This window comes from Thermobia domestica, chromosome 16 (genome assembly GCF_964235325.1).
Source record: "Thermobia domestica chromosome 16, izTheDome1.hap1.1, whole genome shotgun sequence".
NCBI classification, from domain to species: Eukaryota; Metazoa; Arthropoda; class Insecta; order Zygentoma; family Lepismatidae; genus Thermobia; species Thermobia domestica.
In genome coordinates, this window is record NC_137469.1 from 65,026,475 (window position 1) to 65,044,207 (window position 17,733).

The 17,733-nt window shown below is 37.3% G+C and overlaps 1 protein-coding gene across 2 annotated transcripts in view; it reads right to left on the reverse strand.

Moving 5' to 3' along the window:
- LOC145673117 (uncharacterized) overlaps positions 1-17,733 on the reverse strand; it is a 107,480-nt gene that overhangs the window by 16,297 nt on the left and 73,450 nt on the right. For both annotated transcript variants that reach the window (XM_081742501.1, XM_081742500.1), the window contains 3 exons: positions 9,742-9,878; positions 3,922-4,131; positions 2,384-2,563 (listed from right to left, as the gene is read on the reverse strand). In XM_081742501.1, the coding sequence (XP_081598627.1) occupies positions 2,384-2,563; positions 3,922-4,131; positions 9,742-9,878 (527 nt within the window). The remainder of the gene's footprint in view (positions 1-2,383; positions 2,564-3,921; positions 4,132-9,741; positions 9,879-17,733) is intronic.

Sequence of the window (17,733 nt, forward strand, 5' to 3'; positions counted from 1 at the left end):
CTATACCGGCTCCTTTCATCAGTGGGAAGCTCTAGTAATTCCGGAAAATTCTCAAGGTTAAAGCTCAATTGTCATTTGTTGGCACCTAACTGGATGTCAAAAGGTAGCGGAGGTTTTGAAATATGAATTCCCTCAAGATTTTCTCAAAACATCTTTTGCTCTGAGGGAAACACTTCTAGCTCATTAACAAGAGGTAGTTAACTACAATATTAGAATGTGCATATCTGCCAAAAAGAATAAAGCAAATATGTCTAGAATGAACCACCATTCAGTAACAACTGAAAAGAAGTAATATAAATTGCATATGAATTTCTCTCAATCTGAATAACTCAGTGTGCTATAATAGCAATTTCAATAAACTGCGTACATACACTTCTATTTCATGGTTGTTTGTGTTATTGTGTTTTCAATCCGAATAATCCAATGTACCAGACTAGTTTTCAGGAAGAGTAAGGTATGCATATATATTAAACATACCATACAGAGTGCCGATCCTGGGGGGACCGAGGGGGTCCGGGCCCCCCAAAGCTCATGTGACCCCTATTTTATTTACGAGTATACAATATTTGGTATAATTTGAGTGCAATTTGTCTTAAAATCTTCACATATATACCTTCTGCATCTGAATGCCCCCAAATTTACAGAGAAATCGGCGCTCTTGCATACTATAGTAATATTTTCTAGTACTGTATATTTTTATGATTACTCTATATACATTATTTATAAGTAGCTGTCGTGCCACTGCTTATTAAAATTTTACAATCAAGTAATACTAGAAATCCTACTCTAAAAATACACAAATCACACTTATTTTCTGTAAGTTGGCCACTTTCCGATGGAAATGTTGGTGGCCAACATAGACAGGTTTCACTGTATATATATATATATATATATATATATATATATATATATATATATATATATATCTGCAGTAATTTGGGGTATCTCCAAACCTGTGGTCTATCACGCTCATTGGCACGATAAACTGAATATGTCAATTAACGTTAAACTTCCTTGAGTAACCCCTTAGTGTTTTTCAACATATTAAATATTTAATACTATTTCCGCCTTCTACGAGAAAAATATATATATATATATCTACAAATTCTCCAGATGGGTGGAATGAACTCGGGATTGGCAATTTGCGTTTTACATGAGCAGTCCGCTGCACTCAAACTACTCGGTATATTGTGAGAAATTACAGAAGTTGAAACACTGATGTTACTTTGCAAGTTCGCTCATAACAACTTCAGGGCGCTTGGATGAGCAAATCGACTCACCGGCATTACGGGGACAAGCAGAAATCTGAAGGAGACTGACTGAATAAACGAATTCAATTAATTTAAAAATCAACGTATATTTCATAGACCTTAGGTCAGTAGTTCTCAACTTAATTCCTATTACGACCCATATTTTATCACATTCTATTGTCAGGGACCCCATTATAATTTCTGGTTTGTAATAAGCTTGTGTGGAATTTTTAATATACCTATTGCGGAGATCTCATGATATTCGTCTATTTCTACAATAACAGAATCCATTTTTTGCATATAGTAGATACAGTAACTACTAACTAAAGCGAATCGATTAAAACCAAATTTGGTCAGTTCATTCATATTACAAAACATCGAATCCGATCCGTCATACTATTTCAAAGTGGAAGCCGTTTGAAAATTTTAAAACTTCATAACGCTTAATTTTAGGTCATATGATAAAAAATAAAGTGATTCCCCAATTTTGATTAAAAAACCTCGACAGTTCTTATGACAGTTATTTAATATTTTAAATAACTTGATAATGTGCGTCACGAAGATTGAACAGGACATTGCCACATTAGTGAAATCACACCATGCTCAGGTATCTCATTAGCTTTGAATTTTAATTGTATTTCAGTATGCAGGTTTTGTTGCATTTGTATTTTTCTGGTATTTCAATATGTAGTTCTCATTAGTTTCATACCGTACGTCCTTTCATTTAAATTGATCTTAAACAACTCTGCACCTGTTGAAAATGTTTAGTAAACCTATTTTTTGTTTGTTCTCAACAGTATATATAAAAATAAAAATATGCCTATCAAAACAAAATTCAAAAATATTTTCCGGTATTAGATTCTAATTTTATTTATCTCTTCTGCTTATCTTTGCGGACCCCCAAATTGAGAAACCATGTCTTAGCTGAACGATAAAACTGAAAAAAAAATATAACCAGTGGTTACCTCCGATTGTTCTACGGAAGCTATTAGACATTAGATTTTAGTTTGTAATAGTAAATCCTAGTAGACAATACATGAATAAAAATGCATATTTTCTAAAATTAGCCTTAAAAACAGCAAGACAGCACATGTTAAATAAATAACAGTCATATAAGTTAATACATTACTTACATGATGTTTACTCAAGTCATCCTTAGCCCATTGCAACTTTTTACCAAGAGTTTCATTTGTTCTTGCTAAAGCATCTGAAAGTTGACTTAGCCCTGCTCTCAATGTTTCTCTTTCCGCATTACTTTGCTCTGTTACAATGGTCGGTTGCTGTGACACGTTCACCAACTTGTTAACCGTCTCCTGAAAAATACAAACAAACAAGTGAAATTCTTCAGAAAATAAAATAAAGGTTTGTTTTTAAAATATACACGCACAATATTTAATTTTATTTCTTACCTAGGTACAATGAAGTGAATTGCAAACGGCTTTACACTCTTGACAGTTTACCAGCATTAAAATTTTATTAATCGATCTATCGACCTTCATTAACCTTTACGTATGTCATGACCTATTATGTATTTAAATAACATAAGACGTCTAAATAAATCAGAATTTCCAGTTCTCCCTAGAATATCTTTGATATTACCAACGGGTATTAAGTATTATAGTCGCAGCTATAAAACCATGTCGACTGTATCACTAGAATTGTTCCAGTATGTAAATTAATTTAAAAGTTACAATATGAGCTGTAACCAAAATAGCCCGGCTATAAGGCCGAATAACAGCTTCTAAGTAAAACTGATAACACTGAATATTGCAATAAACAGCGAGGGGTAGTGGCGCCAGACAATTCATAAATTGTTCTAACTTAAAGATGGTATCAAACAAAAAACGCCTAAAAGTAAAAATTGTTTAAAAAGTGAAAAATTGAAAAAAAGTGCGAGTTTTGCACTTATGAGCTTATCTGTCTGAGAGCCATTTTGATACCCTCCTGACATACCAAGAACAAGTAATTACCCCATGCCGTAAGCGTCGGTGGACCACCGATGGGCAACTAGCAACATCTCGCCAAAAACTGGCGCCCTTGCAGCAATGATCCGCGGTGACTCCACTTCCGTTTTGAAAATTATACCACCAGCGGCAGAGATGTGACGAAACGCCAATCAATCACAAAATTATTTCCCCAAAATATGTTAAATCGCCTATATCCGTGATTTGTTTACTTCAAGGTGAATCTAAAAAACACTATTAAAAAAAAAGTACCCCGGGGTGGGCACAAACCACCAATCTTATGATTACTACGCGCGTGTTCTTCCGACTTCGTCACGGAGGCGATCAAGAAAATCTGGCGTAGTGGAATAAATCATTGAGGTCTTTCTAATTTGGTTAATAAGAATGCTTCTTTCGCCGTGTATATTCGACGATAACCGTTTGGGATCAGATAAAATGCGTTCGACATGTAATTTTATAACAAAATGACGCGCGCCTATTTACTTTATTTTATAGTTCTCCCATATTCACTTTCTAATGATCGGCGACAGTTACCATTTAAATTCATACAACTATATATATATATATATATATATATATATATATATATATATATATATATATATATATATATATATATAAAGCGAAAACATGCCTTGTTACATGATAGATCATCTCCCACTCGATTTCTCAACAATATTCTACTACCTGCTGAGACAAAAACTTACCTTAATACTAGTTACATTTTGTATTAGGGACTTCGATATTTCTTCTAACTTTTTAAGACTATTAACAGTTGCTGATAGATCTGTAATTTTGCTGCCAAATGCTGCTACAGAATCTTGGAGAGCCTTGAGATCTTGCGGTATATTGACTAGTTCAGGAGATGCCTTTAATCTTTCTTGAACACCTTGAAGTCCAGATCTTACACCTGTTAACTGTAAAAAAATACATACATTTTAAGCAGACTGGTAATCTGATTAGCGGTAAAATATTCTTAAACTAACTGCTGAATGTCTGTATTAATTAATGTTAATTTGAATTAACATAACAAGGGTACGGTGGCTCAGTGGTAGAACGATTGCCTCTGGTGCAAAATTTATTCTTTTGTCCAGATCATGTTACTTAATATACACTGGTTATACCAGTTAAGTAACAACCATTAAATGAAGGAATTATTTGCTTAACAGGGTACTGGACTGCTCTTGGCATTAAAAATATAGTTTTAATTCTCTTCGAAATGGACGGTTACAAATACTAGATGATGATTAGAAGAAGATTAACGCGTTCTTCATGCAGAAAATCTTCTAGGTTAGTGAGAGATTTTGATAGTAATGCCCTTTCTTTCTACTGTAAAAGAAAGCATTGGCTTATGAATAGTGTGTAATTTTGTTCTCATACTTGTTTGGAATTACTGTCTTGAAAGATGTAATCTCTTGCAAAAATGTCTGTGCCATTAAATGACCATGGTACCAGTTATCTTTTCTTTCAATGTGATAACAGAAACTAATATAAGACTATCTAATTACATTACTAACATCCACAACACTACAAGTAAAAAAGTCTAGATTGAATTGTACGTTTCAGTGGGTATTTGTAAACATATTCCACGGAGTTTGATATAGCTAATCTTTTATATATTTTCTTTTGATCAGTACCCTAAGCTTTGGGCGTGTACTACTATTATTGCCTTCGCCCTTTATGTTAATCTGGGTTGAGTTACACAAGATTACACCATGCAACTCTGCAATAAATATTTTGTTAATGCATTGTTTAAACTGAATCTCTGAATTCAAAACGTCTCTTGCCCACTTTTTTGGGGGAATGTTTCTTTTTTTTTCATTGCTTATGATTTCTTAACATCTAATGTTATCTAATTTATCCCATTTAATGTGTTCAGATATTTATTTTACATTTTACAAGACTTGTTTTGCTTATCTTTCAGATGCAGAAATTAAGATGGTAAAACAAACATGATTTCCCGAAAGTTTTATAAAGTGAACTAGATACGTTTTCCAGTTGAGAAACTCCACTGAAACTGGCTGGTTAGTGCGTTATATAGAAACAGTTGTAATTCCGTAGTGGTCACTGCCATCTTTAACAGTTTCCAGTATTCGTCGGAGTTGTGTTTCATCTTATTGACACCACTGTTTTTAATAGCCGATATTTTCCTTACAACACTATATACTGTCTTAACATTAGACAGTATCCGTCAGATACCTACAATAATCTTATAAATTATAGTACGACATCATGGCACGAAACATCGTATTATAGTACTACGATTTCCTATTGAGAAAAACATTCAGTCCTCGTTGATTTCCTAAGACCTTCATTAGAAATACACACTCCAATTACAACATTGGTAATCAATCATCTCATTACTTTCTTCACTCAAATTAACGTTTAACAAGAGATTTACTCCATATATTTTTTGTTCAAAATAGCAAATTTTCCCCTGAAAACTTTACTAAACATGAATTCTAATTTCTATGGCCCATAATTCAGGATCAAAATGCTGAATACCGTAGTACTGGTTGTGCTTACTAAGCTTGTTAACATGACAAGATCGGTCAAGCTTGGATGAGTTTTACCGATCGCGTAGTCTTAAATATATACAGGGTGTTTCAAAATAACATCAACGTTTGGGAGGTAATTCCTGACACCAAGATAAGACAAAAGTATAGACCCACCTGGGTGCACAAGCGTTTCCTTTCGGAGTTATAGGCTGCGAAAAACATGAAAAAATGAATTTTAAAGGTCCATAGCTCTAAAGCTAAGAGACCTATCGCAGCCGGGTCAATACTTCACTTTGGCATTAGTATGTGCCCTATCCAAAAATCCATATTTCAGAATCCTGCCATACTTCCGCAACAATTTTATAGAGGTAGTTGGTGAATACTTCAAATTATATGCCCCTAGCCAAACTCCCTCTATAAAAATTGTTTCGTGAGTATCTTAGGATTCTGAAACATGTATTTTTGGATAGCACATATACTAGTTCCTAAGTAAAGTCTTGACCCGACTACGGTAGGTCTCACTGTCTGAGAGCTATAGACCTTTAAAATTCATTTTTTCATGTTTTCGGCAGCCTATAACTCCGAAAGGAAGCATTTGTGCACCCAGGTTGGTCTGTTGGTCTATACTTTTCGTCTTATCTTGGTGTCAGGAATCACCTCTCAAACGTTGTCGATGTTGTTTTGAAACACCCTATATATATATATATATATATATATATATATATATATATATATATATATATATATACGAGGTTGGTTAAATAATTATTGTCCCTGACCTATAAGTATTATTATTTTTCCAAAAAGTTTCCTTTCATAGTAATGCACTTCTTCCACCTATGCTGTAAAGCCACTATGCCAGCTTCAAAGAAAGTCTCTGGCTGAGCCGTGAGCCATTCCTCCACAGCTTCAATAACAGCTGCATTTGAGTGAAACTTCTTTCCCTTGAGGTGTTCCTTTAACTTTGGGAACAAATGAAAGTAACTAGGGGCAAGGCCGGGTGAGTAGGGAGGATGTTCCAACACATCAAAACCAGCAGCATGGATTGCGGCACCAGTAAGATGGCTTTTGTGGGCCGGAGCATTATCTTGGTGAAACAGAACTGTTCGCTGCAACATCCCGCGCCGTTTTTCCTTGATTGCTTCGCGTAACTTAGGGATTAGGGCTGTATAATAGGCCCCCGTGATAGTATGTCCAACCTCCAGGTAGTCAATAAGGAGCACACCCTTCGCATCCCAAAAAATTGTGGCTATAACCTTGCATGCTGATCCTTGCACCCTGAACTGCTGTGCCGCCACTCCATGCTATGTCGTTTGGACTCGGGATCATAGTGGTGGAGCCACGTCTCATCCACTGTCACAAATCTATCACAGAACTGTTTCAGGTCTGCCCCCAACACCTCCAAACCAGCCCTTGAACATCGAACTCTGTCTTTCTGATGTTCACGAGATAACATTTTGGGTACCCATCGCGCTGACACCTTTCTGAATCCCAAATGTTCATGCACAATGGTTTCCACTGAGCCTACAGAGATGTGCATGATGTCTGCTAACTGTTGCACCGTGATTCGTCTGTCTGCTATAATCGTATCATGCACAGAACCAATGTTTTCTGGGGTGCATGCTGTTGTTGGAGGACCAGCACCAGGGGCCTGTTGACAGCTTTCCCTGCCGCAACGGAAGTCGCGGCACCAGTTCTTTACCATCTGGTAGGAAGGAGCCCCATCACCCAACACACTGATCATGTCCTCATGAATCTCCTTTGGGCTTAACCCCCTTTTCTGGATAAACATGATGACAGCTCGTTGTTCGGTTTTCTCCATTTTTCAAGCTAGTTGCCACCTTTCACCCCTGAAACGACAAAAAAGAATATTAATATAGCAGCTACGGTTCTGAAATTTAGCATATAGGAATCTAAGACATTAGGCTACAATATCCCCCATCAGCCATCTCAGCTCAAGCATTTTAAATATGCCGGGGACAATAATTATTGAACCTCCCTCGTGTATGTATATATGTCAAAACTTTTTAAATTCGATGGCCCAGAATTTTTCGGGAACCAAACGTCTGCTGCACACCGTAATATTTTGCAATCTTATATAGCAGGTCAAGGACTACCAACACACCAAGTTTGAATCAGAATGGGTATGTTCGTTTGAATTTGCACGATATATAATGTCCTTGTCATTAATCAAAAAGAAATAAAGAAAATGCACGCAAGAATGCGACAAGAACGTGCCATCTGAAAGAAAAATACGAATGGTAAGTAGAAGCCGTCCACATGATTTTGTCCAATCCAAAAATACATGTTTCAGAATCCTAAGGTACTCACGCAACAATTTTTATGAGTACTTCAAATTAAATATCCGTAGCCAAATTCCCTCTATAAAAATTGTTGTGTGAGTACCTTAGGATTCTGAAACATGTACCTTTGGATAGGGCACATATTACTTCCTAAGCTAAATCTTGACCCGACTACAATAGTTCCCATCGTTTTGGATCTATGGGTCCTTAAAGTTTATTTTTAATGTTTTAGGCAGCCTATAACTCCGAAAGAAAGCATTTGTACACCCAGGTTGGTCTATACTTTTTGTCTTACTTTGGTGTCGGGAATCACCTCCCAAACGTTGTCGGTGTTGTTTTGAAACACCCTGTATAAATTTATATTCGAAACTACAGATGGTGATCAGAAAAATGGAAACACCTGTAGTTGGCAACACGCCAGATGTATGGGTTGGCAGTGGTGTCGTGGCGCCCGCAGCGCCGGACCGCTGATGGTGATGTGTTAGGTCGGTCTCCATACTACGTCAGGCGCAGTGGAACAGCAGTGTCCAGTGGCTGCAGCAGACGGAGGTAGTGTAAAATGGGAGACCTCTCAGATTTTCAAAGAGGGCAAATTGTTGGTGCGCGGTTATGTGGAGTGAGTGTGACGGCAGTGCCTACTATGTTAGGTGTGTCGCGTGGGACAGTGTCGAAGGTGATGACGGCCTACACAACACACAGGAAAAACACATCGGGGAAGCGGAACAGTGGGCGGAAGAAAATCATGAGTGACAGGTCACGCCGGGTATTAAAACGCATTGTCACGCAGAACCGTCGTGCCACTGCGGAGCAAGTGACGGAGGAACTCAATCAGCACCTCCCCCATCCTGTTTCGACAATCACAGTCCGCCGCGAATTACATGACATGAACTTACGGGGTCGTGTTGCACGGGCCAAACCGCTCATCAGGGACCATAACGCTTTCGCACGCCGCAAATGGTGCCGCGACCATGTAACTTGGATCGTTGAGGACTGGAAACGTGTGATATGGTCGGATGAGTGATCCTTCACCCTATTCCCAACCACGGGCCGTGTTTATGTGTGGAGAACGCCCAAAGAAGCTTATGATCTGCAATGTCTCCGCCCAATTGTGAAACATGGCGGCAGCTCGGTGATGCTGTGGGCCGCCATATCATGGTTTTCATTGGGTCCTGTGGTCACACTTAGCGGACGAATCACTGCCAACGATTATGTCGCAATTTTAGGAGGCCACTTGCATCCTATGGTCCGGATGTTGTTCCCGGACAATGACGCCATCTTCCAGGATGATAATGCACCCATTTACACAGCTGGCGTTGTTGCAGCGTGGTTTGAGGAACATTGGGATGAAGTTCAACACTTCCCCTGGCCCGTCCAATCCCCAGATCTCAACATAATTGAACATCTGTGGTCCGTCTTGAAAACACGACTCCGGCGACGATTTCCACCTCCATCCTCTCTCACAGAACTGGCCGATGCCCTGCACGAGGAATGGTGTAAAATTCCACTTGCTACCATTCACGACCTCTATGCCTCCATCCCACGTCGCATCAAGGCTGTTCTGAAGGCGAAAGGTGGCCCGACACCATATTAATCTGATAAGTTGCAATTTCGTTCAGGTGTTTCCATTTTTCTGATCACCATCTATATGTTTTACATAATTTTAAGAACTACGTTAACGAAGAAATAAATTAACGATAGTGTGTACTGTATGTGTGTAAATACTCACCTCTTCGCTAAAATTACTAAGTTGTGATGTAAGATCGGCTAGCTGCTTAAATACTGAGCTCTGATTTCGTTGAAGATCCTGTAGTAAAGAATGATATTCATGAAGTGTTGACGGCATTCCTTCGCTTCCCGCTACCACTGAAAGTAAATAAAACAAAGACACATGAAACAGATAATATCCCTTCATTTCACTTCATTTCTGAAAAAAAAAAATGTAAACTGTCTGAACTGAACGAAAATAGTCGAAAGTTTACAAATGCTTATTATTGAAACTAGCACATTTTTTATTTCAAATCTTGTATACTCCATTTTTCATGAAACTCAGAATACTAAATTTTCACATATTTTAAAAGCAGAAATGAGCCCTGTCAAATTTACTTGGGAAAATATAATTTCTGATCTGAAAGCTAGAACGAAATAGGCTGGAACACTAGCATACAGCCTAAACAACAAAGTTCGTATGTTTCTGTTTCTGGCACCTAATTCGTCGTCAAAAGAATATATGACATAATTTGGTAACTTTTTCGCACTTCCAACAGAATTAGCGTGGATTGAATTAACATTATTGTTCATTAAAACAGATGTCTGATTCACCTAAACCTTGAAACCTCCAATATTTTCTAAGATTTGTTCTTTCGTCGGAACCATTTAGCTATTGGCGATTTCCCAAAATTTAGACTTTTGAACATAAAGATTCTGCTTTTAGCCCTATCTTTACAACAGCATAATCCATCACCCTGATTTAATATTAAATTCATGCATGAAGTCTTTATAAAACCATACAATATTTTTTTCCCCTTATATTTGTGTTGATGATGCATGTCTTTTCTCAAATCGACATTTAAGAGTCACAAATCCCTGTTTACACATACGCAAATCAACAAGTATTCTTCTAGAGACGAGGTTACTGCACTGAAAAATTTCACATTAATCAAATAATCACGCAATCACACTTCACCTTGAGAGTTTATATAGGATTGGTGTTTTCTTTGCAAATTTACTGACAGAAACGGAGAATATATATATATAACTAGGAAGCAACGATTGAAATACACTAGGGACCACACACTGTTGCCAGATGTAGCCGAAGGTTTTTTTTTTTTTTTTGCAAAACATGTAAATTGACTCAGAATTCATACGCATGGATGTTCTGTCGTTAATTTTCAGTTTGTTTAGTTAGAGTAGCTTGGAAACTGGAGCAGAAAAAAAGAATTTTTCATTTCCATCGATAACTAATCGGTTGAGGCGTCTGTAAGGAGGAACTACGGAAATCGTAGTTTTCATAAATTAACACTCTGAATTGGCACTATTGCTGATGTTTCAGTGCATCAAAAGGTGTGTTAAGGATCTATCTACATTATGCAGTTCCTGAAAACAATGAAAAAGAAACTTTGAAATTACCATGATAAAAGTTTTACTTATATGCACCCGGCAACACTGCTATTAATTTCTATGGGGCTACTTAAAGCAAAAGGTATACAAGAGCAATTCTCAAACTACACAAGACCTGGAAACGAACATTCGCAATGCCATTGAGAATATTAACACTTCTACTCTTCGAAAAGTTGCTGCCAACATGGTGAAACGTGTGAACTAGTGTGTGAATCAAAACAGAGGACACTACCAGCATCTGCTGTAGAGCTGATAACTCATTGCATGGTAGTAGCAGTGTTGCCGGGTGCATGTAAGTAAAAGTTTTATCATGATAATTTCAAAGTTTCTTTTTCATTGTTTTCAGGAATTGCATTTTACATTTTGTCCTAACGCTTGCGATAAACAAACAATAGGGTTGTCCGTCGGCGTTGTTTTTTAGAAAAGCTCATTCATATGTAATTGTTTGTCATACATATTTTATTTTTATTTTCCCTTAGGCCTATACATGTTAAGTTTTAAGTGTGAGTTACAAGAACAGTGTAATTTAGTGTACGATCAGGATCTTCCGAAACATTATATATAAGTAGCCTTACGTACGGTATTGTAATTACTGTATGTACTGTATAACCACTGTATCGATAAAAGAGCATACTGTACAGTATAATTAAGCCTAAATGGCATTTTCTTGGTCATTTTCGAAAATCCGAACAATTTGAAAATCCAAACTACCTGTTGTACCAATTAGTTCGGATTTTCAACTTCCTACTGTAGTGCGTTCAAGTCACCTTTATCTGTGAAGATATTAAAGGATTGACTACGTTAAGGGACATTCCATGTCAAAACAACAAGTCATCAGACTTGACCATCTCAGATTTTTGTAAAAATTGGTGCACAGCTTTATTACAATGGGAGGTGAAAAAATCCCAAATATTACCTCTCTCCTCCTGAAAGTGTCCCCATACAGGGTGTTCAAAAATGTCAAAAGAAAGGGCATTTTTCAGTTACAGTGATTATTAAAAATTGTCATAAAATGGTTAATATGTGCACTAGAGACATGAAACAAACACCATTTGAAAGCTTAAAGATTGCTCTACAAGTTGTATTATATTTAAAAAAAACTGTCAAATAAAAAATAACACTTCGAAAATTCAAATTCAAATTTGAATTTTGAATTTTGCATAGAAATGTCCCAAATGTCCCTCTGAATTTGTTCAAAATTGTTCAGATTCTAGCCTCATATGTGTGCCAAAACACCACAAAGTTTCGTTTTGGGAACTCAATGGGATCCGATTCAAAATTCAACATAAACCAAACATTGTGCGATATTTACCATGTGAATATTTGGGTTCAGATCGATAACCATTTGTCTGTAACTATTTACTTGCAGCATCAAAGGAATTTATATTCAATTCCATTTGTTTCTTGATGTATTCATTTGAATTTACACAATTATCCACCTTTCGAGTTATTTAGAGAGGTATTACGCTTCCGAACAGTACTCAATACAAGTCATTATTCTTGTTAGTCAGTGTGGATGTTTCTAAATTTATATTGGCTACATTGATACCTGTTATTTTCATTCATTTGTTTCAGGACTGCTGTCAAAGACATGTGAAAGTGCATAATTGAAATAGGAAAAGGAATTTATTGACTAATTGTTTGTGCTGAAAGTGTATGATGTGATTGTAAACAGTGTCACTGTGTTTCACAACGTATTTAACGCAAATATTGTGAAAGGGAGGGAAATATATTCCTCCCTTTCATAATAAGTTCTGTAACAGCAATCCTGAAACAAATGAATGCAAATAACATATATCAATGTAGCCAATATAAATTTAGAAACATCCATACTGACTAACAAGAATAATGACCTGTACTGAGTACTGTTCAGAAGCGTGATATCTCTCTAAATAACTCGAAGGGTGGATAATTGTGTAAATTCAAATGAATACATAAACAAAAAAATGAAACTGAATATAAATTCCTTTGATGCTGCAAGTAAATAGTTACAGACAAATGGTTATCGATCTGAACCCAGATATTTACATGATCAATGTCGTGCAATGCTTGGTTTATGTTGAATTTTGAATCGGACCCCACTGAGTGCCCAAAACGAAACTTTGTGGTGTTTTAGTACACATACGAGACTACGATCTGAACAATTTTAAACAAATTCAGAGGGATATTTCTATTCGAAATTCAAAATTCAAATTTGAATTTGAATTTTCGGTGTTATTTTTTATTTGACAGGTTTTTCTTTTTAATATAATACAACTTGTAGAGCAATCTTTAAGCTTTCTAATGGCGTTTGTTTCATGTCTCTAGTGCACATATTAACCATTTTGTGACAATTTTCAATAATCACTGTAACTGAAAAAATGCCCTTTCTTTTGACATTTTTGAACACCCTGTATGGGGGACACTTTCAGGAGGACAGAGGTAATATTTGGGACTTTTTCATCTCCCGTTATAATAAAGCTGTGCATCAATTTTTACAAAAATCTAAGATCGTCAGGTCAGATTTTGTCATTTCGTTGGTTGATTTCACATGGAATGTCCTTTAACAAACTCAGCCAAGATAATCGCTCTAGTTATCTATTGCAAAGAAAAGAAAAGAAAAAATAAAAAGAAACAATAAAAACACACTACAAAAATTAGCTTTCGTTCAACTTATCGTGTGAAGTAACGATCGGATAGATGGACAATCACGGACATACTAACATTACAATCGTGTAAAGTTCACTTATAATGATCCTAATAAATGGCAGCTAAATTTAGTCAACTGAGGGAAGTAACTTGTTATGATGGAAAATACCTGATAATAACAGCAACGGAAATACGCTAGTCGCCCGGGCAAGAACTCGCCTTAGCGCCCCCCTGACCAACCAAACCAAAACGCTCTCCGAAAAATTTGCCTAATTTTGCGCCCTTCCAATTCGGCGCCCGGGGCACAAGTCCCATTTGTCCTACTCTAGTTATGTCACTGAATAATAATGACGATGATATTCTAGTCAAAAATAAATTATAATCCGTAGATTACAACTATTCGTGTCACAATACGAATGTAAGTGAAAACTTACAGGGAAGGGAAGAAGGAAAAGCATAAAAAATTAACAGTAAATTAATTGTAGGTCATTTTCTTAGCTCCTATCCGCTTATTTCTTTACGAAGTATTCGATTATGAATAAATTAAATATGGATACATGGTAAGATGTATTGTTGCGCAGGACACATGGCTAGTTGTACTGTTGCGCATGAACTTCATTTCAAGCAAAATACACCTTATCAAAAGTAAATCAATTTTACCTTGGCCGCTTTTATGCAAGAGATTTACGCCGTCGTGTTTTTATGTCATTTACTGCATGCGACATTTGCCATTGAAACAGAAAAGCACAGAGAAGTATTGCCGTGCTCGTTTAGCAGACTCGAATATGGATTCGTGCATGCTGTATGTATATAACTACTAATGGCACAGAAGGGAGTGAAAAATGAACTGCGCATCCTACAAATGCTGTAAATAATATATATATATGGGGTATTTCGTAACCTGTATATAAAGTTAATGTACGACTGCTTCAAATTCTTTTTAACTACTTTATAATAGCAATACCATTGTTAAATGAGTCGGCGCTGAAATCCCAACGAATGATTCAAGTTATGCCAGGGTTTGGAAATCACTAGCCAAGATCAAATAATAAATCAATGAACTACAGATTTTGATTTTCTTTGCGGTGGTATGACTCTTCAATTCATTGAAGTTTCTTTCAATTTCTGTTGTTTGATGACAGACTCCAAATCTTTTTCTCTATCTTTTTTTTCTTTAATCTCATTTATAAACTGTTCGGTGTGTACGAAACCTATCTCCTGGCCTGACCAAAAATGTCCAAAGTTGCGATCCGAGGGATGGCAAGTCCTACTAAAGATAATATAACGAACGCAAGCCCACGAGCAATATTAAGGATAGCGGCTCGATGCAAAATGAACGTCTTTGTTACTTACTTCTCGTAGTATTTTTCTAATATCCTCATTATGAATTAAAAGTTTTGTTCCTTCGCTAGGAATCATTTTTGCATCGCTTGTAAACGCACCTTCAGCAATTAGGAGCCGATATATTCTAATAAATTAATACGGTATTCACTTCCATAGGAGATATAATTCATTAATTTTCCTCATTCAGAGACACTAGCATAAATCCATCCCTATTTCCCTTATAGATGATTTTTAATCGCTTGGAATCCTTTGTGTAATATTCTGCACGCATTTATCTTTTGTTAACAGGAACAAAGAAGATTGTATTTTATATTTTCATCCAACACTTTGCACACTTCGAGAGACCTCTCACGGCTATACACGCCTTAATCACGGACGACCAAGAGTTCGATCCCAATTGATTACCTGTCTCTTACTTAGGTAATATTACGTGCTGCTGGCGCCCTGGATTTTCTAGGGCACCATTACAAAACATCTGCAAAACTGAATGAAGTACCCCATTCGTTTAGCTGCTTTTAAAAATATCATGGCTCCTGCTGATGAGAGAACATCAGGAAAAAGTTTTAGTAATGGGATCTCACAAGGGAACCTTCCGAAAATGATAGTTGCAGTGAAAGATGTGACCTATGTCAATTGAAAGAGCTGTAACAGAGGTGTTCATTCCCCAAAAAATAGCTGCCCATAGCAATAGGTTCAAGAAATATAAGGGGTGGAAGTTCGGGAAACAGCAAGGTTGGACAAGGGGGAAAAGTGCAAATTCCGAAAAAAAGGGGGGCACGGCAAAATACAATGGTGACAAGTGATGTATAGAAAGAGGCTTGCCACAATAGGGAACAAATGAAGGCCACCAGTGGGTTAACAGTGTTGCCAACTGCAGCGAAAAGTACATGCTTTGCAAAGAGCACTATATGAAGTGAGTGCAATATTCAGTGTCAATCTGTCATGTAGAACATAAGATATGACGTGTATAATCAGTGGTACAATCTAACAAAAGAAAATATAAAAAACAGAAGTACGAAAAATACGGAAAAGACAGAGTTGGCCATAATGCGCCACATTTGATCACGAGCTGTGCATATTAGAATGAACAAAACAAGAAGCATCGACTATGCAGGAAACCGACGTATTTAGAGTCGAAAAGAAAAACGAGTTCCAAAGTTGGCAACACTGGCCATGAACATCCAGATAATTTTAATATAGTTAGGCCACTCGCTTCACAAAAGGAAAATTCCGACAACAGGCATCACTCGGAATGCATCAATGCTAGAGTGATTGAGGCAATGTCAAGTCGGGGAACATGAAATGGGTGGGTTGAGCCAACAACCGATAATAGAAGTAGTGAACATTATGTCATGGTTGCGTCGTATGTGGGAATATACAGGGTGTTCCACCAAACTTTGTGACCTGAAAGATTTGCGAAACGAACAAAAATGTGACGGATCCAGTTGTGCAGGAATGTACCAATGTCAGTGTTTGATAAAAGTCTGTGAGAAGCAAGTGCCCCCAGGATCCGCATCATAGGGCCCCAGGAACGAACTTCAAACTTTCAAATGGCAACAGGGACCGAGTGGTACCTCTCTCGATAGATCATGGAATGTGTAACAACACCTATAGGAAACATTTGCTATATGAAGCATGTTTTTTCAAAATGGCCACCACAAATATATGTTGTGTCTTAACATGGCATCGAACATTGTGATCTCAAATTGCTGCGAAGCGAAAAGAGATGTTTCAAATCCAATTGCACACGAATGTACTCATGTCGAGGGCCAAGAAAACTTTGTAAGAAGCATGTCGCCCAGGGCCCCCATCATAAGGCTCGAGGGGTCAACCGCAACATTTCAAATGGGAACAAGGGCGGATGATATTTCTCTGGATAGATACAACACCGCCTATAAGAAACATTTGCTATATGAAGCACGGGTTTCAAAATGGCAGCCGAAAGTGCACGCTGTTCTTGTCACCGTGCAGATATTTTTGGTGGCCATTTTGAAATCCCATGTAGTAAATATTACTGATATGCGTTGTTGCATATTCCAAGATTTATCGAAAGAAATATAACTCGACCGATGGTGCTATTTGAAATTTTGAAGTTGGCCCATGGGACCCTCTGATGGGGGACTTGGGGGCACTTGCGTCTCACAGAAGTTTGTCGCCCGCTGACATGGGTACATTCTTGCACAACTGGATGTGTCACATTATTTTCGCTTTGAAACTATTTCAGTCGCAGAGTTATGTGGGACACTCTGGATATATCATATAGGCGGTGATAGTACTGCAGACAGCAACACACAGCAGATCAAGCCTTTGATTATGTTTGCTTTCTACAGGTGTGGATATGTGATAGAAAGACCACCAAAGGTTCCGACACCTCTAGAGTACTGTTTCGAGACATTCACTGGCGATCATTTTACCATGTGTGACGGATTGGTAGTATTCCGCTGTGCTCACTGCTAAATGTATCTTCTGTTTGGACGATTGTCTCATCGAACAATTGCACGTACAATGTGGACGAGCATGTACAAATGATGCGAAGGCTAATGCCTGTTGCCGGAATTTTCTTTTTGTGAAGCGAGTGGCCTAACTATGTTAGAATTGTCTGGATTTTCATGGCCAGTGTTGCCAACTT